The sequence below is a fragment of the Peromyscus eremicus genome, chromosome 1 (genome assembly GCF_949786415.1).
Source record: "Peromyscus eremicus chromosome 1, PerEre_H2_v1, whole genome shotgun sequence".
Taxonomy (NCBI): Eukaryota; Metazoa; Chordata; class Mammalia; order Rodentia; family Cricetidae; genus Peromyscus; species Peromyscus eremicus.
In genome coordinates this window covers 147484014-147501427 of record NC_081416.1, presented here as the reverse complement: position 1 = coordinate 147501427, position 17414 = coordinate 147484014, and the positions used below count along the sequence as shown (strand labels likewise).

The following is a 17414-nucleotide window of genomic DNA, read 5'->3' as shown; positions in this document are numbered from 1 at the left end:
CACATGACCAACTGTGTTCATAACAGCATTATTCATAATAGCCAGAATGTGGAAACAACGTAGATGCCCCTCAACTGAAGAATGGATTAAGAAAATGAGGTACATATACACAATGGAGTACTACTCAGCATTAAAAAACAATGACATCATGAAATTTGCAGGCAAATGGATGGAACTAGAAAATGTCATCCTGAGTGAGGTAACCCAGACTCAGAAGGACAAACATGGTATGTACCCACTCATAAGTGGATACTAGATATAAAGCAAAGGATAATCAGGCACCAATCCACAACTTCAGAGAAGCTAACTAACAGGAAAGATCCAAAGAGGGATGCATGGATCACCCTGGGAAGAGGAAATAGATGTCTCCATGAGTGAAGTGGGGGTGAGGAGTGGGCACTAGATGGTAGGGGGTGGGGGATGAGAACATAAGGGAATGGCATGGTTGAGCTGGAACAGTGGTAGAGTGGGAAAGCAATGAGAGAGATACCATGATGGAGAGAGATATCATGGGGATAAAAAGAAACCTGGTGCTAGAGAAGTTGGAAGGAATCCCCAAGGATGACCCCAGTTTGGACTACTAGAAATAGTGGAAAGGGTGCCTGAACTGAACTGGCTTGCCCCAGCAATTAGATCAGTGAATATCCTATCATCACAGAACTTTTCTCCAATGACTGATGGAGGTAGATGCAGAGATCCACAGCTAAACACCAGGAAGAGTTCCTGAAGTTCAGTAGGAGATGGAGAGGAGGGATTCTAGAGCAAGTGCATCAGGATTATGATGGGGAAATATGCAGAGATGACCAAACCAAACTAGTGGGAACTCATGATATTTGGGTCAATGGTTGTGGAGCCTGCATGGGACTGGATTAGGCCCTCTGCATGGTGAGACAGTTGTATAGCTTGATCTGCTTGGGTGCCCCCCTGACAATAGAATCAGAATCCATCCCTGGTGCATAAAGGTACTTCTTGGATCCCACTACTTATGATGGGAGACCTCACAGCCTTGAGGCAGGGGGAAGGGCTTGGACTTGCTTCTACTGGATTTGCCTCTCCATGGGAGGCCTTGCCTTCTTGTGGGGGGGAGTGGGGATTGTGTTGCAGAGGAGATTGGGGGTGGCAAAAAGAGGGAAGAGGGGGATCTTTGATTGGTGTGTAAAGTGAATGAAAAAATCTTAATAAAAAAACTCGATCGGGACATAGCATTCTTTGAGGAGGGAGGACAAAATTTGTAATGCATCAAAAGATGCATTGCTCACTCATAAATTAGATCTCTCTAAGTAGCACAGACAGAACAAATATTTTAAGGCTACATAATCTTGTTATGACAATAGGTAGCAATTTTATCCCCTTTACCAGGGAGTTTCTTTAGACATAATTGCTGTGGGATGTATGGCAAATGTGTTGCTAATTAATCAATAAAACACTGATTGGCCATTGGCTAGGCAGGAAGTATAGGCGGAGCAAGGAAGAGAATAAAGCTGGGAAGTGGAAGGCTGAGTCAGAGAGACACTGCCAGCCGCCACGATGAGAAACAGCTTGTGAAGATGCCGGTAAGCCACGAGCCATGTGGCAAGGTATAGATTAAAGGAAATGGATTAATTTAAGCTATAAGAACAGTTAGCAAGAAGCCTGCCACGGCCTTACAGTTTGAAAGCAACATAAGTCTCTGTGTTTACTTGGTCGGGTCTGAGAGGCTGTGGGACTGGCAGGTGAAAGAGATATCCTGACTGTGGGCCAGGCAGGAAAACTTAAGCTACAAATGGTGTCCAACGTGGTGGCAAGAGTTCCCACCTAAAAACTGAGAAAAGATTCTAAAACGGAGCTAAAAACAGCTTCCTAATTGTCTCTCTCAAATGAGCGGCACCTGCCGGTTTGAGCTACTGGTGGGTTCCTGGTGTGCACGCTTGACTTGCAGTATGGCAGGACTGAGGACTCTGCAAGTGGCACATTAAGTTGCATGGTGGATTTAGACTTTGCTAGTACAAAACAAAAAAAAAGAGGTTTCTGGGCTACATGCTGCTTGGATAAAAGCATAGACCCAGGATAGCTCCCAGAGCTGGTGGTAAACGTAGCCATGTTGGGAAGCTGAGGTGGGTGGAGCCAGCAGCCACAGCTGCTGCAGTTTAAGGCAAGAGATTCACAATAAGACAGATTCAGATGTAATAGTTTACAATGTGTGTAAAAGATACTACATAGGCTTGAAAGAGACAAAAAAGGTGATATATAGAGTTATAGAAACAAATACATAGTTTTAAAAAATAAAGTCATTAAAGAGACAATAAAGGTAGTATAAAAATTAAGCCACGTGAAGATGAATATTACACAGAGAATCTGGATTGTGTTGTCTTTGGGATTTTTAACTGCAGAAAAACATTTGATTGTAAAAGCTGTTGAGTTAAACCAATATATATATTTTAAAGATATCTTGACTTCAAAATTTAGATGTAAGGATATGTTACTTTGGAAAAGAGTTTCTGCTTTTGTTCCCACAGAAAGCCAGAGGCTATGGATTTGTTCAAGATTAAGATACATCAGGTTTGACCAGCCAAGACCCCCTGAAGGTCTCCGATAATACCATGGCCCAGATGATCCAACATTCAGAACCATTTCAAGGCAACTGGCTCAGACGATACAGCCTCATGGACTATTCCATAATTCTAAAATTTTCTTTGTTTCCCCATAAGATACAGCGCCCCCTTCCAGCAGGAAGTAGTAAGAGAAGCTATGTCCAAATTCCCAAATTATATGTAATTTTACTTTGTTAAGGTTAAAACCTTCCTTTTTGAAAAAAAAAAAGGGGAAGTGCTGTGGGATGTATGGCAAATGTGTTGCTAATTAATCAATATAACACTGATTGGCTGTTGGCTAGGCAGGAAGTATAGGCGGAGCAAGGAAGAGAATAAAGCTGGGAAGTGGAAGGCTGAGTCAGAGAGACACTGCCAGCCACCACGATGAGAAACAGCTTGTGAAGATGCCGGTAAGCCACGAGCCATGTGGCAAGGTATAGATTAAAGGAAATGGATTAATTTAAGCTATAAGAACAGTTAGCAAGAAGCCTGCCACAGCCTTACAGTTTGAAAGCAACATAAGTCTCTGTGTTTACTTGGTCGGGTCTGAGAGGCTGTGGGACTGGCAGGTGAAAGAGATATATCCTGACTGTGGGCCAGGCAGGAAAACTCAAGCTACACATAATTGTGGTGATATTTTATTTGTACTGAAATGTGATTTTATTTGTATGTTAATAAATAAAGTTGCCTGGGGGTCAGAGCTAATAACAAGCCATAGCAGAAGCTGGGTGGTGGTGGTGCATGCCTTTATTTCCAGCACTTGGGAGGCAGAGCTAGGCAGATCTCTGTGTGCTCAAGAATATAGCCAGCATGGAGACACAAGCCTTTAATCTCAATACCAACCATAGAAGGCCTGGAGGTCTGTACAGACAGACAGTGATGAGGAAGTCATATGTTTGGGTTTACAACCAATGAGAAGGCAGAACAGAAAGTCAATAAAAAGGACAAACACACAGGAAGTAGGCCTTTTGCAGAGAGGAAGAACAGCAATGGCAGTGAAGGGTAGGATTTTTAGCTCTTAGCTATTGCTCTGACCTCTTGAGCTATTAACTCTGCATTTGGCTCTGTGTTTCTTATTTAACAAGATGGTTACATCTACACATAATATTCCAACCTTTTGTCGAGGACAAGGAGTGACATATTCTCCTCTGTAACTGCTTCCTGGTGAAATTTGAACAGCATTGTCAGAGCCCAGGATGGCTGGAATATTAGCCAAAGGCTATGAGGGGATTAGGCTAATAGGATATTCATCAGAAGCATCTGGTTTTCTAACCCCAGCTGAAAAGACAGGGAGTAATCACATTGATTGGATGGTTTACATCAGCTTTCAGTAAGTCCAGGGCTTCCCAGTTTTGTAGTACTGCCTAGGGCAGGTGTGATGGAGATCACCCTTGGAGCAGTTTGCAGTCCGTGGCTGATTTCTGGATGGTGTCTATCAGCCAAGTGGAACTCTGTCAAGACAGATGCAGACGAGGGAGCAAAGTCAAAGTTAATGAAGATAAAGCAAACTATAATTAAATATAAAATGTGTAGCTTCCCCCTGAGGATTAGGCAATGGGAAGGGAAGCTTAGGCTCTTGACTGACTAGAGTACTTATTCGGAGTCCATTTGACTTATGAGGTGTGATCCAAGTATTATTAATTTTTGACTCCCTGAAACTTACATTACCATTGTTTGTAATATTGCCAGAGAAAATTTAAAATTTTACCTTATGACTGATAATAAGTAGTAGTCAGTACTTTTACCAGTTTATCAGAACTCCACTGATTAATGTTAAAACTTTGAACTTTTGAAATCTTAGTATAACAAAAGCATAATTTGTATTTATATACCTTAAGTCATTTTTTTTTAGATTCTCATAACTTATTAAGACTTGTTATGTCCTCAGATGTTTACAATTTAAATTATCTTAGGACTTGGTAATTTATATAAACCTTAAAATTTTTTATCCAATTATTTACCATTAGGTATACATAAGTGGTTGATTGCCAGGAGCAGTCTTTTTAAAGCAAGTACCTTTTGATAGTAAAAGTTATATCTGAAAACTGTTTATTCCTTAAAATGAAGCCTGTTAGTAAGGCAAACCTGTCTGTAAGTTTTTTTTTAATCAGATGATATAATAGCTCTAGAAAAGTAACACCTTGCTTTTCTACATGAATTACATTCACCAGACAGCTGCTGCTAAATTGATGAAGCTACAGTTAGTATTCAACACCACCAGAGATCTGAGAAAGATAAATTATAGCAGGAAGTATAATCCAAATGGCCTATGTATCAATTAAAATGACAGTGAAACATCCATTACTTAGACAGTTGCTCTAGCCTACTTTGGTCTCAATGAGGGCAGTGGCTGATCTTTGGCTGTCATACAGGACAGCATGAAATATTCAGTTGCTGCATAGGACAGCATAGCACTTTGCCTGCCAGACCCATGCCTAGAGATTTTCCTGTAGATTAAGAATCTGGAAGACTGACTTTACTTTGACTAGAAAAAGTGGTGCAATCAACTATCCCATGTTTGACCACAGTTTGCACAGGCTTCTGGGGGTGATCAAGGCACTGAGGCATTTTTTCCCAGTGATTATCATTGCCACAATCCAGGTGGAGCTGTCATCATGCCCCATTATCTTCTTTGGAGACCTTGGAGTCACCACTAGGATCTGGGGACTCTTTCTGTCATAGTAAGCTTTTTCCATTAAACATTTTAGATGGCATATTCAACAGATCCCTGAAAAGTTTTGAAGACTGTCTATTAAGTATGCCTGATTTGAAATAAACTTTATCTTTTCAGTTGTATGTTCTAGGTTTAACCTTTAAAACATATACAGAAGGCTAAATAAAGCTTGTACCTCTAAATGAACTACATTTGTAAAGAATTTGATTATTTACAAGGTGACTATTAATCTGTATGTCTTAATTATCTTCAAAAATTTGTAACAAGTTAGTATCTTTCATAAGATTAGGATTACAGTTTTATCCTGGTATGCTTAGTCTTAAAAATTATAATTCTTGAATTCAAGCTTCTTTACTATCAAAATAAAACTTTAAATTATAAATATAGTCCATAAGGAGACTGGCAACTTTATTTTCCTGATCCTATAATAGTACACCAAGGAAGAATATCAATGTTTCTTGTATGACTCAGTTTATCAAAATACCCAAGTTTAACAAAGTTAGCAAAGACAAGGAGGCTATACATACATTCTTAAATCAAGTCTCTGTTAACCTGAATAGACCTTAGGGAAGGAGTGTAATTTTATAAGCTTTTTGTCAGATTACTTAGGTCATTGTCATGCTGCATCATAAGATAGGAATATCCCAGTTTCTGGTGTTTAGTAGTTGTGGCCATAACTTTAGTTGGCTGGTGACTATGCTGAGTGTTTGGGATTACAATGTAGTCCTGAGTCTTCTCAGCATGAAACTTTTAAGCAAAAACCCATGTTAACAAGAATAGCAAGCCAGACCTACAGGGATTAAAAAGAAAAGAGAGCAGAGAACTATAGAGAAAGGATTAGGTCTTTGGTTTAAGACTACCTATGTAGCCTTCTAATTATTAACCTTGTGTTATGTTTTAAGTCAACATTTGTTATAGATTCTATAGGTTTTAACTGTATCAAATAAACTTATAAATATTGAGGTACATAAAATTCATATAATCTCACATGAAATAGGACTGAAACTTTGCAACTCCAGAGCTAGATTTTCAATACAGCAGAACATAAAATAATATTTCAATGTTATCCATGCACAAAAGATATCTGAATCCTTGCTTAACTCAGTCTACTCACCAGAAAGCTCAGAAATGGGGAATTATGAGCCTTTGATACACAAACAAACATGGAAAGCCACAGTGGTGGATTTGGATTGCATGGAGGCATACACAAAGAGTGCACACCATGTAGCATGCTGGGGGATGTCCAAATTTCCCCAGCCAGACAGCATGGGAGTCGTGGTAGTTAGAGCTAAGTCCACCTACCAAGACAGGCTGTAACTGGCACAGAAACATGTAGAAGAAAGTGAAAACAAAACCAATGCATAGAACACGGCCCAGGTAAATGCACAAAGACAAGTAAAACACAAGACAAGACAAAGAGAAAAGTAACAACTAGACAATGACAACAATTGGGGTCATTCAGAGGTTCACCAGTTTGAACAAAGAGACTTCCTTAACAAATAGAAGGATTTATTTTACGTTGACTCCCCACATAACCCAGACACCAGGAACCTAACAGAGGCTTCCTAAATGTAGGGGTTCTCCTAGTTCAGTTAGGCCAGGCCTTTCCGAGTTACATCTTGGCTTCTTGTATTCCTGACATCTCACCCTGGGCCTCTCCAAATCCTAGGCTTGGCCCTCAGTGCTACATGACATCCTTAAGGTTCCTCGGCTCTGTTTTGAAGCCCAGGCATTGAAACTCTGCCAAAGGGGGCTCATGTGCCAGGCCTCTCTGATTTTCTCAGTCCCCAGTGTCACCATCTAGCCAAACATCCAATTAATCAGAAATAACCAGTGGGCCTTGGATCATCTCCCTTTGCCCTGGACAGAAGAATGTCAGGCCTCTTCAGACACCTATATCACTAAATTGGAATCCCACAGAACCAGAAATCAGATATCACAGAAAAAGATAAAATGCTTCTATGACTTACCAGAGGAGACTGCTGGAAGAAAAAGAAAATAAAAAAGGTGCTTGCTGTTTGGTTTTTCTTTTTCTTTCTTTCTTTCTTTCTTTCTTTCTTTCTTTCTTTCTTTCTTTCTTTCTTTCTTTCTTTTCTTGCCATGCACCTATTCACTTACACAGTACAATGCACTGAAGGTATGCTTCAGGGCTTTGAAATAGTTCCATGATGCACAACCACCTATGGGCAACTTTTTAGTCCCAGAGAGCCAGAGGGAAAGGTCTGGCTTCTGAATTTCTGAATTTTGGTTGGGGTCTTGATTTCACTGGGGCCTCCAAATGTTAATTCCAAAGACAGGAGGAGAAAGACCACTGACCCAAATCATCATGGCCAAATTTAAAAAGAAAGCAATGAATTGAAGCAAGTATTTTTATTCATGTACATGGGCTGTTGCCCCCTAAGATGGGGTTTGAGAATTCAGCATTGGATGTGAGGAAGACAGACTTTCATAGGGCTCATGTGTAGGAGATTTACAAATGGAAAAATAGGCAGGGTTACAGGATCAGAACATAACATGTAGTCAAAACAAGGCAATCAGAACAGGTAGTCATAACAAGGTAATCATAGGTGGTCATGTGACATTTTTAAACAAAGGTCATGTTGCAAGATAGTTATAAACAACTTTTTAAAACAAAGACATGATTAGCATTCCTGGAACAGTCAGTACAGAACAATTTCTACTTAAGGTCACAGATGAGACATAACCCAATCTTTGAAAAGCAGAGGTTTAATCATTAACAGGACTGAATGTAATTTGTATTTACTCTCATGGCCTTGAAGACTAAGACAGAGGCAGGCTGATTCTTCATTGGAAGAAAAGTGTGAAGATTGGTGAGAGATGGAACTTAGAATACCTGGAGAGGATTCAGAAGTACTATCAGCTTGAATGTCATTTGGAAGAAAACCACACTGAGTGCAGCACTACTGTAGATGAATTACCAAGAGTGATACACAAACATCATGCAGATACCCTGCAAGGCTGCATGGTCTGCTTATGCTACAGTTATAGAGTCACAAAACCCAAGCTTGCAGTCTTTGATGTTGCTAGCTCTAGTGGGGATTGTCCCTTAATAGAGAGAAGTATTTACAGGTAGGTAGAGCACTTAGGATGGGATGATAGAGGCTGATATGTGAGGCATGATATGATTATGATTCTGTTATGCACTCACGCAACACAAGATGATACTATTTGATGTTGCAACCTATTATGGAAGTTGGTCCATAAAAGAGGGAAGAGTAATTATTTGGACACAGGTGGACCTAAAAGGATAGGACAGGAGAGGCTGATAAGAGAGTGCAAATGGGGAGGATGCCAAGAAACAACTTGGGCATCCAGACTCAAAGGTTTCCAGTGTGTAACTTGTTACCCATATACATACTGGAAGTCACAAGGTCCATTCAACATTTTTATAAGCCTCACCTGGGTCAGAAACATTTACTCAGCTCCTGAATGCAAATCCCAATTCCAGAACAAGGAAGCAGAGTCTAGAAGCAATCTATGAAATTGTCTTCTTCAGCATTGGACAGCTCTTCACTTCTAAACCTGAAAATGGAAGAAAGGTAAGGATATATTCCAAGAATGTTCAGAGAGTTACTGTCTTGGATTTTTCTCTAGATCCATATGCATGTGTTGCTGCCACAAAACAAAACATGCATAGTCCAGGGCTTTCTCCTGGGAAGGAATGAGATAGAAGCTTCCTTTTGAAGCAGAGAGATGGACTGGCTTAACAGACTTTTCTTACCTCCAAAATCATCCATATTCGTGTCTGTTATTTCTTTAAGGAGAAAGGGAATGTGAATATTTTGTTTCTCAGCGCAAAACCCTGTACAACAGGCTCATTGTTTGTTGCTTCTCAAAGCTGATCTGTAAAGTTTGTATGTTGCATTCAAGAAGAAACAGATGGTTAGAATTTGAAGAATACTACAGGAAACATTTATTTACAAAGACCACAGGTCTTAGGGACAGAGGAGATAAATGGAGAATAATGATAAAGCAAGAGGGTGAAGGAAGATGTCCACTCCTTGGCTCCAATAATCAGCAGAAGGAATTGGTACTGGAGTACGAGAGAGATGAGGGAGGGAGGAAGAGAGGTCATAGTTATAGATCAGTAGCAAGAGGGAATATCTAAATGCATGGACAAGCACTGCTTTTATCAACACACAGCTGACCAGGAGATGGGTAGAAAATAAAATTCTCAAGCATCTTGCCCTTTGCTCTCTTGTGCCCTTGAAATGTCAGCAACTGCCTCAAATAAAAAGAAACTTAGAGAAAAGGACAGATCTTAGGGGTGAGATAAGGTACTTCTGTGAGATGTCAGAGAGCAGAGAGAAAGATGGAAGGAAAAACTTCCTCACTTGCGAATCTTCCACCGTGAGGTTTCTAGATTTAACTGTCATCAGATCATTTCTCTCATAGGCTTCAAAGAGTTGTTTTCATCTTGTTTGCATTTTACTCTTCTGTGCTGCTTCTATGGGGGAATCACACATTTTGATAAAAATAACAAGATTCGACTGAAATGTATGCAGGGAAATATACTTCTTATTTGTGATGTCATGAGAGTGGCAGCTCAAATACAAAATTGTAGAAAATACCTTTCCAAGAAAGTTGGTATGCATGGGTTTGCAGCTGCACCAAGTCAGACACAAGAACTACAGCATTGCTACTCTTCAGACCTAAAGGGGCAACAGCATGGTGTTGTCAAGGACTCTCAGCTACAACAACATGTCAGTGCAGAAAATACCCACAGAGGAGCAGTGGCGTTGTTCCTATAAAATCCTGACACAGCCTTGTCACACTTCTCCACTCATGACTGAATCTCTGTTTTCTGGTAATGTTTTTGTTATCTAACCCAGATAGAATGCAAATGGGAATCCCTTTTAATTAAAAACTCAGCTAATTCATTAAAAGAAAAATTAATGGATTTGGCCTCTCTGGCAGTCTATCAGGGTCTTGAAGGCCTCTCAAGCATGGGATCACAGAGAGATTTTTGGTATCTTCTCAAAAACAAAGGAAAGTAGAGAAGAGAAGAGAGAGAAAAACAACAGAAGAGATGCAGAGAGGAAATCTCAAGGATGTGATATTAATGTGATTTCAGGAAACCCCTTTTGTACATTTAACCATGCTTCCCTCAAGGGACAACATCACAACAAATGTTTAAGGAAAACATGTCCAGGGGTTATAGGTAAACACTACTATCATCACTTTCACGCTGACTGCAGCTGATGTCCACCACCTCCATTCTCAGCAAAATCTGACTTCTCTCCTGCTGTTTGACAAGTTTTTTAGCTATGGATTTTATTCATCCACAATTATGACTGCTATCCTGCTTATAGTGTGAGTAATGCTCCTGTGCTTTTTCATTATTGACTTCTAATAGGCACAGAGTGTTGTGGTGTACACAAATTTGTCAAAGGGGTAATCCTTTCCTGGGTAGACAGATTAGTTTATAAAGTAACTTTGGTATAAGCATGATAACATGAATTTCCACCTCCAGAATAATCCAGGCCTGGCAGGGCATGCCAATAATTCCACTGCTGGGAATGCAGAGACCAGAGGATCCATGAAGTTTACTGGTCTGCTGTTGAAAGACCAGTATGAGCTCCATGTTCAGTGAGAAACCCTGTTGCAAGAAGCAAAGTGGTGATCTATTGAAGAAAAACTTGACATCTGCCTGTAACTGCTACAAACACCAGGTACACACAGACACAGACACACACACACACACACACACACACACACACACACACACACACACACACTGTTAGTGAGGCAGTTTTGCTGGATTGGAATTCATACCGACAGAGAGAGGTATAATCATTCATCCTTCTATGCTGAAATTCCATCCTCAGAAAACTGGTAAAAACAAAAACAAAAACAAAAAAACACGGCATTCTTACATCACATGCTCTAGGGGGCTTCAAGGTGACAATATAGGTAAGCTTTTAAAGAATGAATTCATTTAGTCCACATATGAGCTCATCCTGTTCCTCTACTAACTAGAGTCTAGTTGCAACTGCCTATCCATCACTATTTGAATTTCAGTTGCTGCACCTTCTCAGCTTCTTTTCAACCTGCACAGAAAGCTTTTGTCATCAGAGAAAACTCTCCATCTTCTACCATCTTCTAGAAGGGACTATGGAGAAGACACATGTTATGTTAGGTTTTTCTTTCTCATTTACTGCACTCCACTTAGCAGTCCTCCATTAGACATGCCCATGTTTCAGGTCCCTCTCTGCAACAGCACTCAGACCTCACCTCTCTTTCCTTCTTCCTCCTTCCTCTGATAAACAATCTTGTCAAAACCACATCCATCCACAGACTGTGCATCTAAGTGTGTCCTGCTGCTCAACTAAGCTGTTGGGTCTTTGCCTCACTGTCCTGCCCATGATCAGTGTCAATGAATATACTGAGGGCTTTTGACAAAAAGAGTTAGGAATGTTGAGAAATTCTTTATCACTTTGTCAGTGCTGGACAATGACTTTTGTTGCATTTGCCTTTTTAATTTATACATGATTCATCATTCAATTCTGTAAATATTTGCATGTGTGCATTCATTCACGAATAAACAATGTCAAGGACTCACACAATCTGAGAATGAGGATGTTAATACATCCCATCTTCAGTCTGATGCACTGAGACATTTATAGAATATATGGTCTTAAAATAAAGGATACAGAATTATTACCCTTTACATTTTAAATTGGATGCTTTTCTTTCTCTTGATTTATTGCTTTTATGAAGATTCAAGCCAATGCTGAATATAGCAGGTCAAGAGGTCACACTTGTTTCATATTTATCAAATAATTTTGTGTTTGCACAATTCAGAGAGCTGTTGGCTATCTCTTTGTGCTATATTTCATTTACTATGTTAGGCTATCCCATTTCTTTTTTTTAAAGATTTATTTATTTATTTATTTATTTATACAGCATGTATGACTGCAGGCCAGAAGAGGGCACCAGATCTCATTACAGATGGTTGTGAGCCACCATGTGGTTGCTGGGAATTGAACTCAGGACCTCTGGAAGAGCAGCCAGTGCCCTTAACCTCTGAGCCATCTCTCCAGGCCCCATTTTTTAAAGATTTTATTTTATTATACATACAGCATTTTGTATACATGCCAAAGAGGGTACCAGATCTTATTCTAGATGGTTGTGAGCCACTATGTGAGTGCTGGGAATTGAACTCAGGACCTTTGCAAGAACAGCCAGTGTTCTTAACCTCTAAGCCATCTCTCCAGCCCCACTATCCTATTTCTTATCCAAGTTTCTTCACAGATTATCACCCTGGGTGGCATTCAGTTTTGTCCCTTCATTTGCTACATATATTGAAATGATCAATTTGGCTTCATATTTATGCTCTTTATTATATTAATTTATTTATTTAGCCATGTTTAACCACCATTGTGTAGCTGAAGTTTTCTCCAGTCCTGCCTGGCCCACGTTCAGGGCAAAGCTCTCTCAACCGCCAGTCCGGCAGCCCCTCAGACCCAACCGAGTATACACATAGAGACTTTCATTGCTTACAAATATATGGCCGTGGGAGACTTCTTGTTATCTAGTTCTTCTATCTTAAATTAACCCATTTCTATTAATCTATATGTTGCCACATGTTCCATGGCTTTACCTGTTGCCTTTACATGCTGCTCCCTGGATGTCAGGCTGGAATCTCCTCTCACTCTGCCTTCCTGTTCCCCCAATTCTCCTCTCTGCTAGTCCCACCTATACTTCCTGCCTGGCTACTGGCCAATCAGTGTTTTATTTATCAATCAATCATCCACAGCACTGTTGCATCTTGGAATAACATTGACTAAATCAATTTGAATACTATTTACCTATTTTATTGTCATTTTTTTAGTTTCATACATGTAACAATTCATTGTGATCATATTCAACCACTGTTACCCTCTCTCAGCCATGAACAATCCTGTTGATCTTCTTCTTCCTCTCAACCAATCTCTTTTCTACATTCATCTCATTTTTTAAAATTTTATTTACTTATTATGTAGGCAGTATTCCGCCTGCATGTATGCCTGCACTTCATAAGAGGACACCTGACCTCATTACAGATGGTTGTTAGCCACCATGTGGTTGCTGGGAATTTAACTAAGGACCACTGGAAGAGCAGCCAGTGCTCTAAACTGCTGAGCCATCTCTCCAGTCCTCCTGTCATTTTTTTACTGATCCAGTGACTGTTCAATCTTTATGTCATTATATGTTGTTTTATTATTTCTTTTGGTGACCACATCTTTTTTTATTTAACATAATTTCTTTATTGTATCTTCTGGAATTTCACATCAGGCATCCTAATTCACTCACATCCCAGGCCCTCCATATCCTACCCTTACTCCTGCAGTGCCCCCGAAAAGAAAATTGATCAAACCAAACCAAGCAAACAAACAAAAAGAAACAAAAATCTCTTTGCTCCTCCATCTATTCCTGCTTCTCCAGTACCTCTTCATTCATCTTAGTGGCAATGGGTGCTGCTAAACAGTATACCCTTTTGTCCAACCAGCTTTACTTGAAATTTTCTTTGCAAAGAGTCATTGGTCTGATTCAAGGCCTCTGGTTTATGCTATACCATCATCAATGGATCCTCACTAAAAATCATCTTTGATATCCTGAGGCCACTTGGAGTCACTGAGATCTTGTGGATATCCTTTCACAAGACCAGTCCCTTCACCAGCTCCAGCAGGTCCTAGGTGTAGTAGATATTAGTGTGGTACAACCTTATATCTGGCAGTGGGCCTGGGTAGGTAGTTGAGCTGGTCAGTCCAGACCACTGGGTCGCCCCCTCAGGTAAGGGGCAGAGCCAGCTCACCTACACCCATGCCATCAGGGTCAGATCTCACTCTTCCATGAGGAGGGGTGGGGAAATCTCCCCAAAGTGTGGGAGCCAGTTCTGTCATGAGGGTTGGGGCCAGCTCTCTGACTGCAGTGTTCAGTGAAGGGCAGGGCCAGTTATACTATGGTCAGTGAATGGTGGGGCTGGCTCAACATAGCTCTCTGATTTCATCAGGAATGTATGCTATGCCCCCCTGAGGTGACACAGGCCACAGACATCAACACATACTCAGCTGCAGCAGGACCATGGACCTAGACCTGGCCCTCAGCAGCAGCTTAGGACTGGATGACATCCTGGCTCTGGGTGGAAGCAGAAGCCACTCAGATCAGGATGGCTCTGGTGGTGGCATGGCTCCTGGACACCAACAAGGCCACAGGTTGCAGCCCCTATCCCAGGCTTCTGTGTCATGAGGGTTGCCTTTGGTGGCAACACAGACCTAGCTGTGGTAGGACCATAGACCCAGACAGGGTATTGAGGAATAGCCAGGTCCAGATGTTACCGAGGCCCCAGGTGGTGGTAAAGGACACCCAGATCAACCTGTCTCCAGTGGCAGCATGGTCCTCAACCAACATGGCTCCAGGTATTGGCTTAGACCCCAGGAATCTGCATGCCCTCATGATGAAAGGATCCATGGGCACCAACAGAGATCCTGGCTGCAGTAGGGCCACAGAACCAGACATGGCTCTCAGAAGCAGCCCTGGCCCAGACATCACCATGGCTTCAGATAACAGAATGTGCTACTTTGGTATGTATGGCACCAGATGTAGCATGGCCCTTGATCACCAACATGGTCCCAGGTGGCTGAACAGCCCTCATTCTGCACCCTTGGTCAGTGTGGGAAAGAAAAGCTTTCTTTTCTTCAAATGTCTCTGTGGCTTCAGTTTGTAAGTAATACAAACCTATTAAGAATGTCTATATGGGGATGTGGAGTGGAAAGAAAGCTCTAAATGATGCTACCTGCCCTCCTACACTGATCTTTTTCAAACTGTTTGCATCCATGTAAGATCTCAAAGCTCCTCTCAGGGTTTGGGACACTATTTCCAAATGGAGGTGCTCTCTAGCTGCCTCTGAAGCATAGCTCATGCTTTTTATGTCAGAGACCTGTGCCTCTGCATGTAGGTACAAGTCACAACCAGAATAACATTTACTCCAAATTTTCAACTACTCTTGAACTTATGGTTCATTTGCTCATTTGTTATAGTTCTTAACTCTCCCCTGTAACCCTGTAGAGAACAGGACACTGGTGACATAATCACAAAGAGAAAAGTGCTTGATGTCATTCAAGGTTTCTCTGCCTTCTAGTTTTCAAATTTTAAAATGAAGACTCAGCCCTTCTAGCATAAAAAGTGTGACTGTTCACACACAGGTCTTCATAAGAAGTCCCATTCCCTTCATGATTCTCATTCAGGATTCCATTTTTCCCATTTGGTAGACCCTTAGAGTGACTGAGGGTAGATATGGCTTGTGCCAGCATCTCCCATATTCCTACACCTGAGAAGGAACCTCAGTCCTGGAACAGAAAGAAAGTTAGTTTCAAAATTCTGTCTCTTCCTGACACAGCATTAGATGCTTAGCAACTGGACTGGGACTACGAAATACCCTAACATCACTAGAGGCAGTGGTCTGTAGATAGACTGAATGGCACAAACTGGATTTAAAGAAGTTTCTAGCACTGTGGGGGTTTGATAAATTACTTACTCCCTGCAAACATATTTCCCCTTCTTATGAACCTGTGCCAGACATTCCCACATAGCCAGGTGGTCTTGACAGAAAGTTTCATGTATTCATATCTCAATTTCCTTTGCAGGAACACCAATGGAACATTCTTAAGCATGGGTCCATCCACACCAGCCTGGAGCACTGACAGCACAACAATGAATCAAATTTCCAGCACTGGAAACTTACCCTGTGTCACCATGTACAAAATCATCGATATTCTTGCTGTCATCATTTGCATGGTTGGGCTGACATGAAATGCCATAGTACTGTGGCTTCTGGGCTTCCACATGCACAGGAATGCCTTCTCAGTCTATGTCCTCAACCTAGCTGGGGCTGACTTTCTCTACCTGTGCGCTCAGACTGTGTTTTTCCTGGAACAAATCCTTCTTGTGTTCGATACCAGCTACTTCCATACTTTCAACTATCTCCCCAATGTATTAATCTTTGCTTACCTTTCAGGTTTATGTATGATTGCAGCCATCAGTGTTGAGCAATGTCTGTCGGTTTTGTGTCCCATCTGGTATCACTGCCAGAGACCAAGATACATGTCATCTGTTCTGTGTGCCCTGCTCTGGATCTTCTCTCTACTGTTAAGCCTTCTGTTAGGGTTTGGTTGCGGTTTCCTGGGTAGTGGTTATGGATATTCCTTCTGTTACAGTGGTATTTTTACCACTGTTATACTTATAATAGTACTATTTGTGGTTCCTTGTGGATTCAACCTGGCTCTGTTGGTCAGGATCTTCTGTGGCTCACAGAGGATTCCTGTGACCAGATTGTATGTGACCATTGCACTCACAGTGCTGGTCTTTTTACTCTTTGGTCTTCCCTTTGGTATCTATTTGATAATTCTTTTTTTGAATGAGATGTTGCTTAATGTTTCCACTTGCAATTTTATTGATTTGATAGCTTTCCTATCCTGTGTTAACAGCTGTGCCAACCCCATCATTTACTTCCTTGTTGGCTCCATTAGGCATCGCAGGTTACAGAGGCAATCTCTGAAGATGCTTCTGAAGAGAGCCATTCAGGACACTCCTGAGGAGGAAGATGGAGAGAGGGCTTTGTCAGGAAATCCTAGACAGCAGGAAACAGCCTTGTGTAGTAGTTGAGTGAGTCCTTGATCAGACACAGTTGCTTTGAGAATCAACTTGGCCTTTATCTGTGTGGGCCTTTTCTATAACCTTGTTTTTTTTTTTTGTTTTTTTTTTTAATTTTTATTTTGCAATACAATTCAGTTCTACATATCAGCCACAGATTCCCTTGTTCTCCCCCCTCCCGCCCCCCTCACCTTCCCCCCAGCCCGCCCCCCATTCCAATCTCCTCCAGGGCAAAGCCTTCCCCACAGACTGAGATCAACCTGGTGGACTCAGTCCAGGTAGGTCCAGTCCCCTCCTCCCATGCTGAGCCAAGGGACCCTGCATAGGCCCCAGGTTTCAAACAGCCAACTCATGCAATGAGCACAGGACCCGGTCCCACTGCCTGGATGCCTCCCAAACAGATCAGGCCAATCAACTGTCTCACCCACTCAGAGGGCCTGATCCAGTTGGTGACCCCTCAGCCATTGGTTCATATTTCATGTGTTTCCGTTTGTTTGGCTATTTGTCTCTGCGCT

The 17414-nt window shown here is 41.4% G+C and overlaps 1 protein-coding gene across 1 annotated transcript; it reads left to right on the top strand.

Annotated features, from left to right (window-relative positions):
- The first annotated feature begins 15824 nt into the window (after positions 1–15824).
- On the top strand, positions 15825–16911 carry LOC131920403 (mas-related G-protein coupled receptor member B4-like). Its single transcript, XM_059274770.1, is given in 1 exon segment — positions 15825–16911. A coding segment is annotated over 1 exon segment (1047 nt). The 5' UTR covers positions 15825–15864.
- The last annotated feature ends 503 nt before the right edge of the window (positions 16912–17414 follow it).